At 41.4% G+C, this 20,599-nt stretch overlaps 1 protein-coding gene across 1 annotated transcript in view; it reads left to right on the top strand.

The window, feature by feature from the left end:
- Positions 1-851: 851 nt before the first annotated feature.
- Positions 852-20,599, top strand: part of ST14 (ST14 transmembrane serine protease matriptase) — a 68,671-nt gene continuing 48,923 nt past the window's right edge. Inside the window, exon 1 of the mRNA XM_036743993.1 lies at positions 852-917. Within this exon, the coding sequence (XP_036599888.1) occupies positions 852-917 (66 nt within the window). The remainder of the gene's footprint in view (positions 918-20,599) is intronic.

Below are 20,599 nucleotides of genomic sequence, written 5' to 3' on the forward strand. Positions count from 1 at the left end.
TAGAAGGTTGTTGTGAAAATTAAATTAGACTATGGAATGTAAAGTACTTTAAGAAGTTTAAATCTCTATCCAAATGCTGGTTATTAGTACTACTGCCAGTTGGGTCACAAATCACCATCAGTTCCTGCTTACAAAATGCATCGCTTATAACACTGATACTCATAACCATCTTGTGAATTGGATGATTCAGCGGAAGAAATCTCCGAGACTCAGACAAGTGAAAGCACTTGCCGTTCAAGCTTGTGCTCCCGGTTAGGTAGCAGCGGAGCTGCTGGTTCAGGTCTTTTGCATCCCAAGTCCAGGCTCTTTCCACCGAGTCACATAATCTAGTCCTAGGCTCGGGATCCAGTCCTGGCTTCAGGTCCCGCTCTAGTACTAGAGGACTTGCGAGGGGAGGCTGGGCTGGGGGCGCGGCCCAGCTGGGCAAAGTTTGCCCGAGCCTTGTTCCGAGGGGGCGGGGCAGGAGGCGGGGCCGGGCCAACCCGGGGCCAAAGAGGAGGCCACACCCTGAAACTACCTGAGACCGGGAGGAAGAGCAAAAGTAAGAGCGACAGTGAGAGAGGACACCTTGCTGGACTTCGGCTTGGGAGCGGACCCCGCGCAGCTCGGTGTAGGCGTCCGGGCCGCAGAACTGAGTGGAGTGAGGCCAGGAACCCACCAAGCGGAGCAGGGATCCTTGGAGCGCTCCTTCGTTTCCTCTTCTCCGCCTCCGGCTCGGCTCTCGTGGTTTGTGCAGAGCCGCAGCCCCGGCTGCTATGGGAGCCGGCTGCCAGCCGGGAGCGCGTTGCTGAGAACCCCGTCCTGGTGCCATCCGTGGGGCAGCCTTTTCTCACATCTTTCCATCAGGGACCATGAAGAGCAACCGAGGCGGCAAGAAGGACCTCAGCGCCGGGCTTAAGTACAGCCACCAATCCCAGGTGACAGTGGGGCCCAGTGTCCAGTCCCCGGGGAGCTCCGAGCCGTCGGGGGCGCTCCCCAAGATCCCCAGGGGACCTGCCCCGCCCCTCGGGGCGGCAAGCTAGGGGACCTTAAACAAGCTGGTATCGAGGCGATTGCTTTCCGATTTCTGGGGGCTGCTTCCTGCTTAGGTTGAGAAGCCCCTTCTAGCAGGTCAGGGTAACAATAGCTCCCCTCCCCCAGGCCGACGCCGCCCAGCCTTCTCGGCTTCCTTCGTGCTCTCACCCTGCGCTCTGATCCTTCCCTGGCTCTTCGAACCGGTGCGGGAGGGAGTCCGGCACTGATTTCAAAGTCTCCCCTTTGAGGGTGAGAAATTGCTTCCCGTCCCCTCTATCTCCCTCCTGTTGGGACTGGAGGCCACCGAAAAGGAGGCGGGAGGAATTGTAGGAGTTTCTTGCTACTCTTCCTCTTTTCCTTTCCTGGCCTGGGCTGAGGCCACCGCGTCCTCCCCCAGTCCCGGGCCTCTCCAGCCCTGTGCGTGCGTCTTTGGAAAAGGAACCCGCTGGCTTTTCCCCCTTTTGTTTGCGGCGGGCCCTTGCCGGACAGGTGGAATTTCCTGTTTGGCAGGTGCTTGGCCTCTACCTGGTGAGGGAAGGCAGGGAGGAAGGACTGAGGCTGCGGGATCGTGGATGCACGCCAGATCTTTGAGGAGCAAACCCCAGCCTTCGGAGGCCAACAGAAAGAAAGCGGGGGCGTTTAGGACTAGAAGGCTGAGAATAAGTGAGAAATAGTTAAAAATCTCTGGGTCCTGCATATGGAAAGGACCTTTAGGTCTGTACCAGCTTTCCAACTTTGCATCTTCCCTCCTATCCTTGCTTCCCCAGCTTTACTCAGCTCTGCAGCTTAAAGCTCCGTTAACATCGCTGAACCAGGCTTTAGCATGTGGTTAAAGGAAGCCCTGGTGTTTAAACTAAACCCAGATTGGGTTTGGATGGGAGGGAAGAAAGAAGGAAGGAGGAGAGAGCACTTTTTTGGGGGGGAATTTTAAAATTCCAACCTTGAATTTGGATTGAGAATTTTCCTCCAGTTGAGAATTTTTCTTCTCTCTGAGGAGGAAGCTTGGGGGCTATGCTTTGATGCAGTTTAGAGGGACTGCAGTTGATTAGTGCAGCATGGAGGCCTAGACATGGCCTTTGTAGGATTTCTCTGGGTGCAGATGATCCCCGAGTAGGAGACAGTAAGTATTATTGGGTTGTCTGGCCTGGTTGTTTTAAGGCAAATTCTTAAATATAGATTCCCACCCCCAGCCACCCGTCTGGGAATCCACAATCCTGTGGTTGTAGGGAACTTCCTGTGTGAAAATTGATACAGATCTGCAACTTCCCTGTAACTTAGAGCCTTGGAGAATTGTTCAGGGGCACTGAGGGGTTAGGAGACCTGCCCTTTTCACATAGGTAATATGTGTCAAAGGAAGAACTACTCCTAAGGCTGAGTCTCTCCCTATTACATCATGAAGGCAAAATAAAGATATAAGGCAGAAAACTCGAGCAGGTTGATTGTGAAAAGATGAATAACTCCTTCTCCAAAGATCTCCAAACAGAATCAAAGAATTTCAGAGTTGGAAGGGATCTCAGCAACCATATCATCCAACTTATACATGAAAGCTTATCTAGAATATCCTGCTCTGCTGTAAGGCCACCAGTGAGGGAGAATCCAGCTCTTACAAGGCAACCCATTTCACATTTGAGCAGGCCCAGTGGTTAAAGAAATTTTCCTGACAAAAAAGCTAGATTTATCTCTTTATAGCTTCTACACATTGCTCCTGGTTCCGCCCTCTAGGGTCAATAGTTCTACATGACAACCTTTCAAATGCCTGATGTTAGATAGATACCCCATTCTGTTCTCTCCCTCTCTCTCCCTTCCTCCCCCCCCCCCTGCCGCCCCCACCCCTTCCCCTTCTCTGAGCTAAACATGCCCAGTTCCTTCAGCCAATCCTCAGGTAGCACTTTTTTGTCTTCCTAAAGGGGACATGTAGCAGTTTCTATTCTGCTTTTCTCCCCTACTTTGCACTGACTTGTGAGTCCCTAGTATAGAGATAGCCTGGTTGGGAAAAGTTCTCTAGAAATAGAGATGGGCACTTATTCTGCAATTTATAGTCTTTATTGCTTGGGACGCCAAAAGAGAAAGCAACTTGTCTGTGGTTGCACAGCCAGTAGGTCTTCCTGATCATGTCAGCTCTTTATCCACTATTCTATTCCATGATACCTTTCTTATGCTATAGAAAGAAAAAAACCCAATGTAGGACTCAGTGTAGACACAGCACTCTCATTCCCAGCCTCAAGTGATATCCAGGTAACCAAAGCTAACATTTCTCTGTCTCCGTGGGACTCTGGGTGAGAACTCTGAGAGAGACATACTTTCAGGTACTTAGCATTAGGTTAGGAGCCTTTGCTATAGTGTAAAGGAATGGGAGGGTAATATTACCATACTCTTCTTCCTTTGGTCTCCTGGACATGTGCTTCCCCTTCTGTGGTAGAGAGTAGAGAACCCAGCTGCTGTTCTGGGCCCCAGGTTCCAGTGGCAGATTTCTGAATCATTTCTGATCTTGTTACCTTTTTTTACCCCCCACCCCTAGCCCGTATCACATCTTGAGGTATTGAGCTTATGGAGGTATAGGTTCTAGGGCTACCTTAGCTGGTTGTTGTCCTTCATTCTCCATGACTAAAATGACGTCACTATGTTAGAGTCAAGTTACAATGTGTCTGACTGTGACTGAGCCAATATGAGCTCAAAATGCTTTCGCAAAGGCCGGACACAAATAATCCATGTGAACAATGGGGTGCTTTCTCTAAATTTGTACATCTTGTGTTTCTTTTGAGCTATTTCAATTCTGCTTTGCTCACAGAGCACAGCACCTTCTCTGATGAGGGCATTCCATGCTGGGTGGTTCTGTGCCGGTGTCTCCCATGTCACACAATCAATTCCAAAGGTCTTAAGAGAGATCTTTCGAATGTCCTTGTATTGCTTCTTCTGACCACCATGTGAGCCCTTGCCCTGTGTGAGTTCTCCATAAAATATTCTTTTAGGCAACCTTAGCTACACAAACCTTGAGGAACAACTGAAATCTGAGTCCTGTGGTTTTCTTTTCTTTCTCATTCATTGAGAAAGGAAGTGTGATCAGAGCAGGTCCCCAGATAGACTTTAGCCTCTGGCTGATACCACTCTTGCAGTGCTACACATTTACTTACTTATCTTCTTGTTTTCCTTATAGTAATTGGGGTGTTTATGATTTCCTGATAATTGCCTACTTGGGCCTTAGCCTCTTGCCTTCTCAGCAGAGGGCCAGTTATTTGTTATTTTAAGGTTGTTTTTCTCCTGTGCCTACAAGTCATCTGTTCTTCCCATCTTTCTTTCTTTTGGGGACAGCCTCCTGCTGACAATGGAAACCTTGGTCTCACTTATTCTTATAATTTCTCAGTTCAATTTAATACACACTTGTGCATTTGCTTTTTTCAAAGAACTGTGCTAGGTGCTGGGGAAGATGATCAAGTGAAACAGATAACAAATAAAATTTAATAACAAAAGAAAACTAAATATATAAGAGAGGTACGGCATAGGAGAACGAAAATATTATCTACTTGTGGTACGCAGGCAAAGAAGATCTCAGAAGAATTTATGGAGGAGTAGGAATTCTATGGGGGAAGTTTATAATTGAAGGTTTTAAAAATACATTTAGTATAAGTAAAGCCAACATCAGATTGCATACAGTCTTGGGGAGGGGGGAGGAGAGGAAGGGGGAGAATATTTAAAACTCAAAATCTTATGGTAGTGAATATTATAAATAAATTAATTCTAAAAAATACACTTAAACAACATCTTTTGTTTTTATATCCTCTTCCTTTGTCAGTATATCCTTATAGTACATACCTTACACCATGTTATTGTGGGGAACAAATAAGATAACGGATGTAAAGCAATCCCAGAGAGATGTGATAAAAAAAATCAAAGAAAAAAATTGTTCAACAAAACTAAGTAATATATCCAATAATAATCTGGCATATGAACTATTTCATACCCGTAGTCCTCTATGCTCACCCTAACCACTCAGTTATGCCAAAAAAGATGGGAAAGACCTTTTCAAATACCTCCTTTGGGACCAAATTTGGTCATAATTTCACAACATTCAGTTTCAATTGTTTTGTTGTTCTTTCTATTTACGTTGTTGTAGTCATTGTGCATATTGTTTTCCTGGTTTGCAGCACTTCATATAAATCTTCCACTTCTCTGTATTCATCATAGTCATCATGGGGTTTTTTTGTTTGTTGTATAGCACACTGATAATATTCATTATATGCATGTACCACAACTTCTTTAGTCATTGAAGGGTAGGATTTCAGTAGGTGGAGACAGGTGTGTTGGGGAAGAAAATGATATTTCAAGTGTAATGATAAATATGGGCAAAGGCTCATTTGGCTGGAATATAGGATGCATATAGGAAGGTGTGAAATAAAGCTGGAAAAGTATGGTGACACCAGATTGTATAGGGCCTCGAATGTCAGGCTAAAGACTTTATCTTTTGTTAGGCAATAGGAAGTTACTGAAAATTTTTGAGATAAGGAATGGCATGAGAAGCAGTACTCTGGGCAAGTCATCTAACCTCTATTTCCTCATTTATAAAATGGGAATAATGATAGCAAGGACCCCTCCCCACCAAGGTTGTTGTAAGGATAAATGAGGTGATATTTTTAAGGCACTTTACAAGTCTTAAAGTGTTGTGTAAATGCTAGCTATTATTATTAAATCATTTGCCCTTTCTGAGCCTTAGTTTCTTCATGTATAAAATGGGGATAATGATACATCTAGTGTCTGGTTGTTGTGAGGATCAAATGAAATAATGTGTGTAAGGCATTTTGTAAACCTTGAAGTGACGTATAAATGTCAATGATTATTGTTATCTTTATCATCAAGATTGGGCCTAACAAAGACGAATCTGCCATTTGTGTGAAGGGTGGATTGGAACGGAATGGAAACTGGTTTGGAGGATATTGTAATAGTCCAAGTGGGAGGTAATGAAGAGCTGAACTAGGGTGGTGGCAGTGAGAACAGAAAGGAAGCAAGCCTCATGGGAATACTGCATTTGGGGCTAGAAGACTTGACTTGAAAACCAAGCTCTGCTAATTATGGGTGCCCTGTGTGTGTTTGAGTCTCTTTGAGTCTCTGCTTCTTCACTTTGAAAATGGGGCCATTGGACTAAAATTCAAAATACACACATACACACACGCACACATGTATACTTGTGTATATATGCATATACATTTGTGTATATACATGTAGATGTGTGTGTGTGTGTGTGTGTGTGTATACCTAAAGGGACAGATCCGAGAGATATTGAGGGTGCAGAATGAATATAACTTGTCAACTAATAATTATAATAATAGTTGACATTTCCAGAGCCCTTCAAGTCGTACAAAAGTGCTTTTTGCCCATTATCTTATTTGTTTCTTATAACCCTGGGAAGGCTAAGGAAACCAAGCTTGCAAGGTCAAGTGTAACCCATCGTTACACAGTTAGGAAATGTCAGATCAGGAATTCTGGAAAATGAGAAAGTTGGATGTCAGTTCCAAATCTGTGTCATTGATCATCATTATCATCATCATCATCATCATCATCATCATCATCTTCATCATCATCTTCATCGTCAGATTTGTGGATAACAAGCACTCATCTGCCATTTGTATGAAGGGTAGAATCATGTTTTTCTCTGTTACAAACTTTCCTCCAGTTCCCTTTCTCCACACAATATATTAGAATACAAGCTCGTATTTGCTATCCAAGGTCGTCATTAAGCTGCCCTAGACTACCAAACCTCTTTAATTATTCCTAGCCTTTCTTACCTACTGGTAAATCTTCTTCCTTCCACTTAAGCAAGTCCATCCATTCCTTATTCAACCAACACTCTTGGTTGAACACCTACTATGTGCAAAAATATTATGAGAAATGTGAAGGAGTCTCTGTTGTACCTAATATATTTGTAGTTTCATATGCAATCATTTTCCCCCTATTATATCATGTTATGGAAGTGCTTGTTTTATTTTGTAAGTTCAGAATAAAATAAATAAAATTTAAAAAAAAGGAGTCTCGCCTTTCCCAGATCATACTGTCTAAAACTGTAATATAGTTGAAGGGGTACTTACTAGCTGTGGAAAGTCATTTTATGCTTGTTTTCTCATTTGTAAAGTGAGAGTAATAATACACTTGCTAATTTGTAGAGTTGTTTGTGAATAAAATGTTCTGAACTCATAAAGCATTTTATAAATGTGAGCTCTTGTTATTGGTGGCAGGGGAGTTGATTCTAATGCACAGAAGAGTCTAAAAGTGCAATTAGGTCGGTACAGAGTACTATAGGGATCCTTTCCATCAGTGCTTTATCAATCAGGTTATGCTTCACTGAGGGGAGACAGCACTTGAGCTGGATAGGCTTGAAGATTAGACCGGTGGAACTGGAGACAGATATTTCAGGTTGAAGGAATAACATGAACAAAAGTACAGAAGCAGAAAAAGCTTTGAGCATATATCTGGATGGTCCAGTTTGGATAGGGTATAGAGTATGTGAGGGAAACTATTGCGAGTTAAGGGTAGAATCATATTTTGGAACTAAATCATCAATCATCAAGGGTCCTGAGTGCTAGGTAAAGGGGTTTGGACCTTTTCCTGTGCACAAAAGGAAACTATTGAACATTTTTTGTTCAATGAGGCTTGATCTGATTAAAAGTCCTTTGGAATTCTCTTCCCTGTCCATCCATTATCTTATCCATTTAAAGTCTAGCTCATAGGGTGCCATCTTCGGGAAGCTGTTTCTGATTTCCTAATAGCCTTTCCATCTTCACTTCCTAGCTTCCCTGGATTTCTTCAAGTCCCAGCTAAAAATCCTACCTTCTGTTGGAAAGCTTTCCTGATCTCCCTTAAAGCTAGTGCCTTCCCTCGGTAGATTTTCTCCAATTTTCCTGTATACCTTGTTTGCACATAGTTATTTGCATTAGACCGTGAGCATCTTAAGAGCAGGAACTTTCTTTTGCCTTTTTATCGCCAGTGCTTACCACAGTGCCTGGCACATAGTAGGCACTTAATAAATATTTACTGACTTGACTCATTGACCATCCCCAAACTGTATGGTCCTCTGGACTCTTATAATGTACTTCTTTTATGACATGTAACACATTCTAACTCCTATTTTTTCTATACTTGTCCCATCTTCCCCTACTAGCTTCTAAGGGGAGATAAGCATAGAACCCAGTTTTACTTCTTTCCCTATCCCCTTTTGCATCTCCTACAGTGCCTTGTGCATAGTATGGTGCTTGAAAATATTTGTTAAATAGATTTGAATACCATTGTCCTAGGCAGTTGGGGGAGGGAATGGCCACCAAAGAACTATAGATTTGGATAATGTTCAAGTGAAAAGAGACTTCAGGTCATCTCAGCCAACACATTTTATAGATGAAGGAGTAAGTCCAGAGAGGTTAAGGAACTTGCCCAGAATCACACAGGGACTAAATAACAGAGCTGGAATTTGAACCCACATCCTTACATTCCTAATATATCTTTCTTTCTGTTGCACCATACTGATCATTTTGTCTAACCCATAATAAATCAAATAAACTGAAATCCAGAGGACTGTCCCAAATAATTTTCACAAGATCACACATAATCAGAAAACTTAAAGCTTGTAAACTATTTGATTAAAGGAACAATTAGGCACTTAAAACAAGGTGCTCATGAGGAGAATGAACCTTTGATTTTATTAGGCATAGTGAAGTCCCGTTGTGGAAACCCTCTTCTTAGATGAAAATTGGCATCTTCAATTTGTCTTAAAGGGTAAATGTGTTGCCTATGGTATGTGTAATAGGCAACAATCGAACCCGTATCTTATGCTTCTATAATAAGTATAATGGGAGATCATAAGAGTTCTTATCAAAAATATATCTTCAAATCCTGCTTTTGTGGAGACTGATTTGAAGATACCTCCGCCCCCACCTTTCTTCTTGAAAATTGAGTCATTAGTCTCACTTTTCTTTTCTGTGTTACGACAAAGGAAAAGCCAGATACACAACTAATGCTTATGCATAATGTGGACTTTATGTATCCACCTGTTCTGATGATGACCCAGCTGCTCTTGTGCCTTGGGTGTGGTTTTAGTAGTACCTGCAAACATTTACAAGGCTGTCACTAGATCGGATCCACTTGCTAGTGAACTCCTGGGATTCTGCTTTGCCCAGTAAAACAGAGGAGTTCTAGCTGTCTAGGAGCATATGACCTAAAACCACAGAATTTCAGAGCTGGAAGGGACCTCAGCAGCTATCTAGACCAACTCAGTATGGAAAAAAAAAATTCCTCATTGCAGCATAGTTGACAATTGATTGTCCACGCTTTGCCTGAAAACTTCTAGTACGGGGAGGGGACCCTACCATACTCTGAGGCAGCTCATTCCACTTTGGGGCAGCTTTTAGTGTTAGGAGGCTCTTTCTTGACCTCAAGCCCAAAGAGGTTTTGCAACTCAGCTGAATTGCTAAACAAATTGTGGTACATAAATGTAATAGAATATTACTTTGTTCCAAGAAACAGTGAATATGATGAATACAGAGAGACACATGGAAAGACTTACACGAACTGATGCGTAGTAAAGTAAGTAGAGCCAAGGAAGCAACATACACAGTGACTATAATGTCATAAATGGTAAGAACCACTCACTAAACAATGGAAAATGAGTATTGCAGGATTACAGAAAACAAGCATGTTCCCAAAGTTGAGATATGAGAAGACACCTTCCCTTATTCCTTTGCAGAGGTGGGGGAGTCTATGGGTGCATTATATTTTTTCAGTGTGTTAATCAGTTCATTAATCATTTTTCTCCTCTTCTTTTTCTCTTTCAAAAAATTATTTGCTACCAGTTATATATCAGTTCACAATTTCAACCAAAGCAATTCTGAATTATACTTAAGAAAGTGACTAAAATAGCTTACTAGGAAGGGGAAGGGAAAGGGGAAGGGATACTGGGGGAAATCTGGGTGACATCATAAAAATAAGAGATTAATAAATGATTGAAAAAGATTCCAATATCCTATGACTGATCCATAAATGGGATAGATGATAGTGATTCTGAAGTTCCCAGAAGGGCCCACATATGTACTCAATTAAAGAACAACCCACGTTGTGTTCTAAACTAAATATAGTGCCATCCTTCTGTCATGTGCATGTGTACATTTCTACTGAAGGTCCTTGACCCAAACTGTATCACAGTTTGTGTATTCTTTCTGAAATCTATGGGCATATATTTTGTTTCCTGTTCTTTGCTTTAAAAAGTGCTGCTGTGAATATTCTCGGGCACATGGGACTCTTCTATCTTTGATTTTCTTCAGGTATATGTCTAACATTGGGATCTCTGGCTAGGGGATGAGGTCAGTTTAGTCACTTTCCTAAGTATAAAACTGCTTTGGATGAAATTGGAGCATTTGGTAAAACCTATATAAATGAGAGCTGTTATTATCTAGTCCAGACCCCTCATTTTAATCTGTACTTAGAAACATCACTTCATTAAGCCTCAGTATTCTCATGTGTAAAATGAGGATAATAATGCCTGCTCCACCTGTTTTTCCGCAAAGTTGTTGTGAGCCTCAAATGTGAGAACTTCACTAAAGTACTTTATAAACCTTTAGATACTTTATATATTTTATATTATTTATATTTATATTACATATTATTTTATTATATTTATATATTTTCAGAGACTAGAACTCAGGCTGTTAGGGATCCCTCCCCCCTTTTTTTAATACCTCTTTGCCTCCTTCCTGAGGTGGTGCCTCACTCTTAGGCTGTCAAATCCTGGATTTACCCTCTCTTTCCAACCTCACACAGATACCGAAAGACTTGACTGCCCTAAGGCCTGACTCACAATGAGTGTTGCTTAGCAGGTATATACATGTCAATTAGTGTGCTTGTTCAGGAGACCTATAGAACTTGCCTTACATAACAGCTTGGACCCTGCAGGTCACTCGATGGTAGAGAAAAGCTTTTCTTTCCACGTCCCTTGATTCTTTTCCAAACCAGAGACCTGGATTGTACCCGGCAATGGACAGAGCTAATCTTTTTCCATGAAAATTCGATGCTGTCCTAGGCTCAGAGCTCAAATTCCCAGACATGGAAATAGGTTTCACTAATCAGAGTTTTGAATCTAGGAGTAAAAGGAGAAGAAGCTAACTGCAAATGAAACCTATAAGGTGTATAGCCTTGTAGCTCAGAGATGAATGAGGTTACCGTGTATCCGTAAAGAAATTAAAGACCCGCTATATTGGCTGCCTTGGAATAAACTAGAAGGAGGGTCATGATGGATTAGGCTGGGGGTTGCCAACACTGGGCTCACATCTTATTAATTATACCTTTAACAGTTTGCTCTTTTTTGGAGCCCACTAGAAGAAAAACTCTCCTTGCTTGAAGACTTCCCCTTGAAAGGAAACTTATTACCTCTCAAGACAATCCATTCCACTTCTGAAAACTACTATTAGGAAATTTTTCCTTTTATCAAAACTAAAACTATCTCTTTGTACCTTCTGTCTACTGTTTTTGTTTTCCCTTCTTGGGACCATGCAGAACAAATTTAATTCCAATTCTAAATGAATAATCCTTGAAGAACTTGAAGATAGCTATGACACTTTCTCATCCTCATATGGCATGAGCTCAATACTCTTCATCTCTCTAGCTTATCATTGAATGACCTTCTTACAAATGGCACCCAAGACAGAGCATTGTACTCCAAATGTCAGCAAACAGAGGCAATCACCCTGATAGCAGAATTGTCACCCATTTATTCTTAGAAACAGTGAGGCTTGGGAGCTGGTTCGCTATTGTGGTGGAAGAGATGTGAATATTCCTTTTTGTGGCTGGGACTAGCAGTCAGGGCTGTTATTCAACACATGTTGGCTTTGGATTGCATGTGTTTGCTTTCTCTGGAAGCCTTTTAGACTTTTTCCTTCTAGTTTCATAGCGGCAATAACAATAACAATAATAGCTTACATTTAGATAGCACTTTAAGATTTACAAAGCGCTTTAAAAAATACTATCTAATTGATACTCACAACAGCCCTGGGAGGTAGCTGCTATTAGTATGACCATTTTAAGATGAGGAAACTGATACAGACAGAGGTGTAAGGTTAATGGGGAATAAGATCTTCCTCACCCATCAATAGGCTTCTTGTGGAGCCCATTAAGGGAAGCTTGCTTGTAGGAAGGCTTGCACACCTTTTGTTAATAAGCTAATTAGGTAATGAGTCGGGTTGTGATACCTTCTGTCTCTGAGCCTATTAGCTGAAAGAGTATATATTGTGAGAGGTGAACTTTTGTTTTGGGGGTTCACTTATGAGAAAGATGTTGTGATTCCCTGGTTGAGACTCTAAGTGGCTGTATGTTCAGAGCTCTCCTACTCCTCAAAGGTAAAGGCTCTCTTGATTTGGTGGTGGATGTAAAGCTTTGAATCAAGCAGTAGAATCCTACCTGCTGGTCTTTATTTCTCTGCTCTGTATTATTCTCTGTTTGTCTTTTGTTTAATTAAAAAAGATTGTTGACCCCTGAAACAGCTATCTTTCCTTAGTAAAGCAGATAAGAGAATCTGCACTAGCAACCATCCTGGGTATGCCAGTATGGTTACTGTTGCAAGAGGTTAAGTGACTTCACCTGAGTTGGAGGCTGCATTTGAACTTAGGTCTTCTTGACTCCAGGTCTGGCACTCCATTTACTGTACTTGCTGATTGGGAGCAAGGAGAGAAAGGATTGTCAATGTCCATTTAGCCGATGGAAAAACTAAGGTGCAAAGAAGAGAAGGAACTGGCTTATTGGAACCCATGAGTTTTGATTCCCAGCCCGCTACCCCACAGACTGTCTCTAACACTGATATCCAAAGAACTCTAAATTCTGCCAAATTCAGTCTAAGATACATTGTTCTTTCTTCAGCCATAGGTTCGGTTCATCAGTGACCACAACTTCTGTTGTGTGTATCCTACGTGTGGCTGTCTGTCACCTAGGGTGTTGTGGTCTGAGTTCCCCATTAGGTTTGTCTGTCTCTGGTTTGTGGTTCAACCCAAACAGTTGGCTCACCTCTCTCCTGAGGAAACATTATGTTAGTAGACATAGAAGAAGAAGAGTGAGGTGTGTCCACTTCTTCATACATGCCATGTCTGTGGGTGTGGGCCTGGGGCCTTTAGCTTTCCATGACTTCCAAGTGTTCTGTACGAGCTAACATCCAAAGTATTAGTAATGGAAAAGTCCACAGAATCATAGATTTAGAACTAGGAGGGATTGTAGAAGTCAATTCAACCCCCCTTATTTTACAGTTAGGGAACATGAAGCCCAGGGAATTGAAGTGAGTTGTCTAGGGCCATGTAAGTGGTTGGTGGCAGAGCCAGGATTCAAACCCTTTGTCCTCTCTGCCCCTTCCCAGGTCCCCAACCAACTATTTCACAGTTTATTTAAATCATTACCATGCAAGTAGGGAGGAATGTATTGCCAAGGCTGAGAATTGGGTTGGATTTTGAGGGGATTCCAGGGAACTGTATTTATTTTATCAGAATGTTCCTGTGAAGTATGAGACTAAGTGAAACATAGCAGTCATTGGTGATAACATGTGTACGCCTGCTCTTCTCAGCATTTCCCAGGTAGTGCTAATGTGCTAGCAAACCACCCTCCAGGCCAATTGGGAGTTGTCCCAGTAGGCTATAGGATAATCTGCTCATTTTATACTTTGCTAAGAGTATTGGGTAGGAACCTCAGAGTGATCTGACACACTTAATGATTGTCTAGTAGCATGGAATTATGGCAGTTGGCTAGGTGGAGGGTTTCTCATCTGTTGTCTAACATTGGCTTTTTTGTCCCTGCCTAGGTTCTTAAAGGGTGTTTTATTCCTTTTTTTCTCTCTTTTTGAAATTTATTATTTCATTTTCCCCCAATTACATGTAAAAACAATTTTCAACATTCATTTTAAAAATTGAGTTCCAAATTCTCTCCCTCCCTCCCCCCTTCATTGAGAAAACAAGCAATTTGGTATAGGTTATTCATGTGCAGTCATGCAAAACATGTTTCCGTATTAGTCATGCTGTAAAAGAAAACATGGACCAAAATAAAAACCCAATAAAAAGAAATAAAGTAAAAAAAAAACTATGCTTCGATTTGTATTCAGACTGCATCACTTCTTTCTCTGAGGATGGGTAGCATTAGAGTTGTCTTGGATCATTGTATTGCTGAGAATAGCTAAGTCATTCACAGTTGATCATCTTACAATATTGCTGTTATTGTGTACAATGTTCTCCTGGTTCTACTCATTTCACTTTGCGTCAGTTCATGTCAGTCTTTCCAGGTTTTCTGAGAGCATATAGCTCATCATTTCTTATAGCACAAAAGTATTCCATTGCAACCATACAACACAAATTGTTCAGCCATGTGCCAACTGATGGGCATCACCTCGTTTTCCAGTTCCTTGCCACCAGAAAAGAGCTGCTATAAATATTTGAGCATAATTCCAAATTATTCTACATAATGGTTGAATCAGTTTACAAGTCCACCAAAGGTGCATTAGTGTCTCAGTTTTCCCACATCCTCCCTCCCCCTCAACATTTGTCACCTTCCTTTTCTGTCCTGTTAGCAATCTAATAGGTGTGAATTAGTAACTCAGAATTGTTTTAATTTTTATCTCTCCAGTCAACATTGGGGGCCATCTCCAGTTGTCTTGATCTATATCTTGCTACTGGACGCAGATAGCTCCAGGGAAGAAAGTGAAACTGCTGACCTTGCACAGCCCTGCCTCACTTGAATCCAATTCACTTGCATGTCATGGCATCACCTTCCTGTTGTCAGGGTCCTCTTCGAGAACAAAGGACAAACAGTAACAACAACAATCAATAGTGATTTAGAGCACCTTTTCATATGGCTATAGATAGCTTTGGTTACTTTATCTGAAAACTGACTTCATATTTTTTGATCATTTGTCAATTGGGGAATAGCTTTTTTATAAATTTTGCTCATTTCTTTATATATTTGAGAGATGAAGACTTTGTGAGAGAAACTTGCTTCAAAATTTTTTTTCACAGTTATGATTGCTAACTGTATTTTCCTCCGCCCTATTTTCCCTCTGTTTGTCCTGTTCTCTTCTTTCACCCTGTCCCACCTCAAAAGTTTTTTGCTTCTGACTACTGCCTCCCCCAATTCACTCTCCCTTCTATGAACAACAGCCCCTTCTCTTATCCCCTTCCCCACCTACTTTCCTGTAGGGTAAGATAGATTTCTATACCCAATTTAGTGTGTATGTTATACCTTCTTTGAGCCAATTCTGATGAGAGTAAGGTTCAAGCATTCCCTGCCACCTCCCCCATCTTCTCCTCTACTGTAAAAGTTCTTTTTTGCCTCTTTTGTGTGAGATAATTACCCCTTTCTACCTCTCCTTAAGGGACACTTTATAAAATTGCATGTGATGGATGAGTTGAAGACTTGGGCTAGACTTGACCAAAAGTAATAGTCAAGTCCAAGGCAGAGTCAGGCTTAATCTTGATCATTGGAAAAATCCTAGGATAGATTATTAAGCAGATGAATTATGAAGATTTTGAAAAGAAATCTCTAATAGCCCACAAACCAGGCCAGACTAGACCTAATTTCCTTCTCTCTAAGTGTTAATATATTGGTAGAATGCCATAGACATGGTGTATCTTGCTTTCAGCAAGATATTTAACAAGGGCTTTTATAATACTCTGCATGTGGGCAAGATGAAGCAATGAAGGCTAGATGATAGTATAGTTATCACTTCCACTTCAGGGGGTGTTAGGAGTGTGGCACTCCCTCAATCTGGAAAATCCTCATAAAATTTTTTGTCCACCCTTCATACTAGAGAAGTCTGAATTTTTTTCTTTTTCTTTTATGGAGTGTTTATAGTACCTTATTGTAAAATTTGGGTCAAATGTTTGGCCATAGGCTATATGTAGGTCAATGTTAAGTAAAAATACGGTATGAAAAAGAACTTTTTCTGTGACATCTGCTGGCCTTCACGTGTTATCTATGACTTTCACAAAACTCCCCCCAAATTCCCATTTAATTTCTTATGCCAACCCTCAATATATGAAAACTGCAATAGGGAAAGTTGTGATATGGAAGGGATAACTGTATAATTTGGTGAATTCGTAGTTGGTTCAGTAGCCCTCTTATCAAGGGACTGAAGCACAGAGCTGCTGTGCTTTATGCAGACTTTATGCAGGCACACTTGGAAATTATTAGCATTCTAATATTTTGAACTGTGGAGTGGATTAACTCTACCATTTACCATCATAGTTTTACCCACAGAGTGCACTGATTTACCAGTCCTGGTGCTCTACTCTCAGTGCTTTCAGGAATATATACTTACTTCCTGACCATTCATTCTTTTTTTAAAAATAAATTTTTGTTGATTTTTTTGTTGCATCAGCTAAATTCTCACATTTCTCTTCCCATCCTTTTCTCAGTGACCCATCCCTTATAACAGAACTTTTTTTTAAAGAAAAAGAGAACAAGGAGAAAAAAATCAGCATAAGTGACCAATACATTGAAAAAAAAATGAAACTGTATGCAGTGTTCCATACCCATGGACCTCCCACCTCTGCAAAGAGGTAGAGGAAGTGTCTCTTCTCCTGTCTCTTCTGTGGGACCATACTTGTTCTCTGTAATTTTATAACCCTTATTTTCAACTGTTTTCCCTCATTCCTATTCCTATTTTCATTATACCTCCTTTTCCCCCAAGAACGCTCTTAAAATGGCTTACCCATCTTCTAGCCCATTCCATGTGCTCTTTATAATGCCTACTGTAGTTTCACAAAGCTCTTAATGTCCTTGAACTTTTCATCCAACGTTCCTTCCATATCCTTGTTTGACCTGAAACATGACTCTTTTGAGGGAATTGCATCCCTTGTGACCCTCTCCACTGAACTGTAGCCTTTTCCATTGGAAGCTACTCCCCATTCCCCTCCCCTCCCCCCACACACAACAGGGCCAGGGGGAAAGGTGGTAGGTACGCTCCTTGTTCCCCACTGTAGCTTCTACCAGGTGTGGGGAACCTGCGTCCTCAAGGCCACACATGGCTCTCTAGCTTCTCAAATGTGGCCTTTTGACTGAGTCCAAGTTTCACAGAACAAATCCTTTTATTAAGGGGATTTGTTCTGTGAAGCTGGATTCAGTCAAAGGGCTGCACTTGAGGACCTAGAGGGCCATGAGGCCCCAGGTTCCCCACTTCTGTTCTAGACCATCTTTCTATAGCTGTCCATCTTGAGGTCCATGCAGTGTATCCTTATCTTTGCTGCTGTCATCTATCAATCTCGTAGTCACTCTCTCAACTTTCTCAAAGTATGTGTTTCATGTTCTTCCTTCCATACCATATTGCAACATCACAGAAGAATTTTAATGGAGAAATAAGGCAAGGGATGTTTAAAGGATCATAAGAGCCTAGAAGCAAGAAACCTGGCTGAGGGGAAGAGGGGCAGAGGTCAGTGTAAGAGGAGAGGCAGCAGAAGCATGAGGACTCTGGGTACAGTCACTCCTGAAGAGAGGATGGGCTGATCCTCACCTTTTAGGGAGGGGTGGAGGGAAAAGGAGGCCCCAAGAGAGGAGTCATAGCAATGGAAATCTGAGATAGATGCAGCTATACAGCCTCAGATCAGAAGAGGACATGAACTAAGTAAGACTCAGGGATGGCACACCAGAACAGCTCTTCCTAGGGAGAAAATACAGGGACCCCGCCCCTCCTCAACACACACACCAGATATCAGTACCTTGGGACAAAGCCCTACCAGCCCCATGGATAGAGAGCTAAGAGATCTCACATCAGAAGCCTCAGTCTTCTGAGGGAAGTAGGAGACTAGGTCATTTGCTATGACTTGGGGTAGAATTACTTGAGAGGAGAGGAGAAAAGGATTGGAATGATAGCTGCGGGGAATGAGATAGGTAGTTGGAAAGGATAGAGCAGGATTGTGCAGAAGCAAGCAACCCAGCTAAAGTTATGTAGCATGAATATGTAGTGGGTGAAGTCAGCTCAATTTTGTGACTTTCTCTTGGGATATTCTACCCCTGGAAAGAGAGCAGAGAAATTGTGATGGAGGTTACTTAGGGATAAAGACTCACTGATCAACAGTGGCAGAAGTTCAGGGGAGCAGGGATTCTAGACTAGTACTTAGTAAAATGTTAAGGTTTCAGACCTAGGAGGAGGAGGTTGGTTAGGAAGACAAGTGAAGCTAGATAGTTGGAGAGATTGGGAGAATGTTGGGAAAAAGACAAATGGCTCGAGGGGCCAGGAGCCATAGTCTATAATCAGGACAAAGAATACTTTTAGTGTTAGAGAGAGAATGGGAGAGCTCTAAGGATAGGAGACTGTAGATGGCAAGTATAATTTCAAAATTCTGGATATTGGAAGTAGTAGAATTCTGAAAGGTAGCAGATAGAGGAGAGTTAGCTTCAAAATCAGGATTCAAGGGGCTTCCTGCCCCGGGAAGAGCAAGCCACAGCATCCAGAGGCTCAATGAGGTTTGTGGTAACCCTGCTTCAATCAAGTCTATTGGGCAGAAATGGGACTAACAGTTACACTGAACCTGGCAATCACATAGTCAAAAAAAAAAAAGAATGATTAAATAAATTGACAGTTGCAGAGGAAACTGGAAAGACATAAGCACAACTAGGAGAACAATTTACACAAAGACAACATCATGAAGAAAAGCAAGTTTGAAAGACTTCAGTACACTACTATGACAAACCACAATTCCAGAGGATCAACAATGAAACACATTGCCCACCTCCTGTTAGAGAAGGGATGTTTTTAAAATGCAGAAGTAAACAACACAGCCAATGCAGGAATTTTTGTTTTAGACAATGCATATTTATTATGAAGGTTTCACTTTTCTTTTTATATGTGTTCAATTGTGGGGCTAGAATGGGAAGGAGAAATAACAAATGCTTGTAAAAAATGTATCCCCATTAAATATGTGTGTGTGTGTGTGTGTGTGTGTGTGTGCGTGCGCGCACGTGCACATATGCCACTGGTCATAGCAAATGAGGCTGATTCAGCACAAACATATTCCCACTCCTGAAAAAAAAAATTTATGCTTGGTCAGTAGCATTTTCTTCACATATAACTAAATGAATTGAATGTACTGAACACTATCTATTGCCAGATACTCTTTTAAAATGAGAAGTAACCCCAAAGTACATGGAAATAAAACAACCTATAGTTAATAAAGTTATAGTTCCTTTTTATAATTTCCCTAATAAAATATTTATTTAAAAAAAATCAGGATTCAAGCTGGACTCTGAGACAGACACACATAGGCACATAGGCACACACACATGTGGCTGTGTGACATTGGATAAATCAACCTCTCGATGCCTCTAGGTGACTTTCTAAGACAAGCTTCTAAATAGTTGCAGCTCTATATTGGTAGAAAAGTCATCCTTAGCCAGAACTCCACATCAATCTTAGATCCAGACCAAAAAAAAAAAAAAAGAATCCTGGCCAAAAAAGTGAATCCTGAAATGTGTCTGTGCTGGTGTATAGCTAAAGGATGAGGAAGCCACTGGCATTCAGTTTGAGGAATTGTATGGTTAGTTGTTAGAACTTGAGTCCTGGCACCTCCAAGGTTCATGGCAAGGGATCATAATGTGCCATTCTGTTTTCTAGTCTTTATTCGTATCACTCCCACTCTGTAATCTGCTACAGCCAAATGGAGCGCTATCTGTTCCCCAGAGATAATATTTGTAAAGTGCTTAGTACATAGTAGGTACTTAACAAATGCTTATTTCCTTCCTTTTCCCTTCTCCTCTGCTTTTATTGCCACTGTTCTCTATATTTAGAATGCTGTCCCTCTCTCTCCTCTCACATATTGAATTCTTACCAATTCAGCTTAAATACCAGTTCAACTTAAATGTCCCAGCCTTTCCCCTCAGAACTCAGTTATTTTCCATCTCCATAATGCACTGACCATTGTGTATTACTGCCATCTGTATTAGTGTCTCCTCTCCTACTAGACTGTGAGCTCCGTGGAGAGAGCAACCCTTCCTCAGGTAAAATTTCTATTTCCTGTAATGCCTCCATAGTACTCTGCACACAGTAGGTCTCAACAGATGCTTTTTGAATGAATAAATGAACAACAGTATTTATAAAATAATGTCATCCTAAAGGAAGGGCCTTAGTAGTGTGTTGAGGGCTTTGGACCTGGCCCTTCCTGTCCCAAATTTTTTTTACAATTTCAGAGAAGTTATAGATGATAGGCTTATTAAATTTACTAAGGATACAAAACTGGGACGGATAGTTTATAGGTTTATTGATTTAGAACTGGAAAGACCATTTAGTTCAACTCCCTCTTTTTTACAGGTGAGGAGACCACACCCAAGGGAGGTTAAATGATTTGTCCAAATTCACACAGGTAGTAAGTTGTCAAAGGTTTAGGGATTTGAACTCAGGTCCTCTGACTTCATAACCACTGCACTTTCCAGTGTACTGTACTTAGCTAATGTTTAAGTCAAGTCAGCAAGCTTTTATTAAAGGCCTACTATGTGTCAAGTACTGCTCTAAGCAATAAAGATACAAAGAAAGGTAAAACACAAGGCCCTTACAGCCAAATATATTCGCCATCAGAATCATTATTCTTAAGCATTTCCTCCT

Source organism: Trichosurus vulpecula, chromosome 2 (genome assembly GCF_011100635.1).
Source record: "Trichosurus vulpecula isolate mTriVul1 chromosome 2, mTriVul1.pri, whole genome shotgun sequence".
NCBI lineage: Eukaryota > Metazoa > Chordata > Mammalia > Diprotodontia > Phalangeridae > Trichosurus > Trichosurus vulpecula.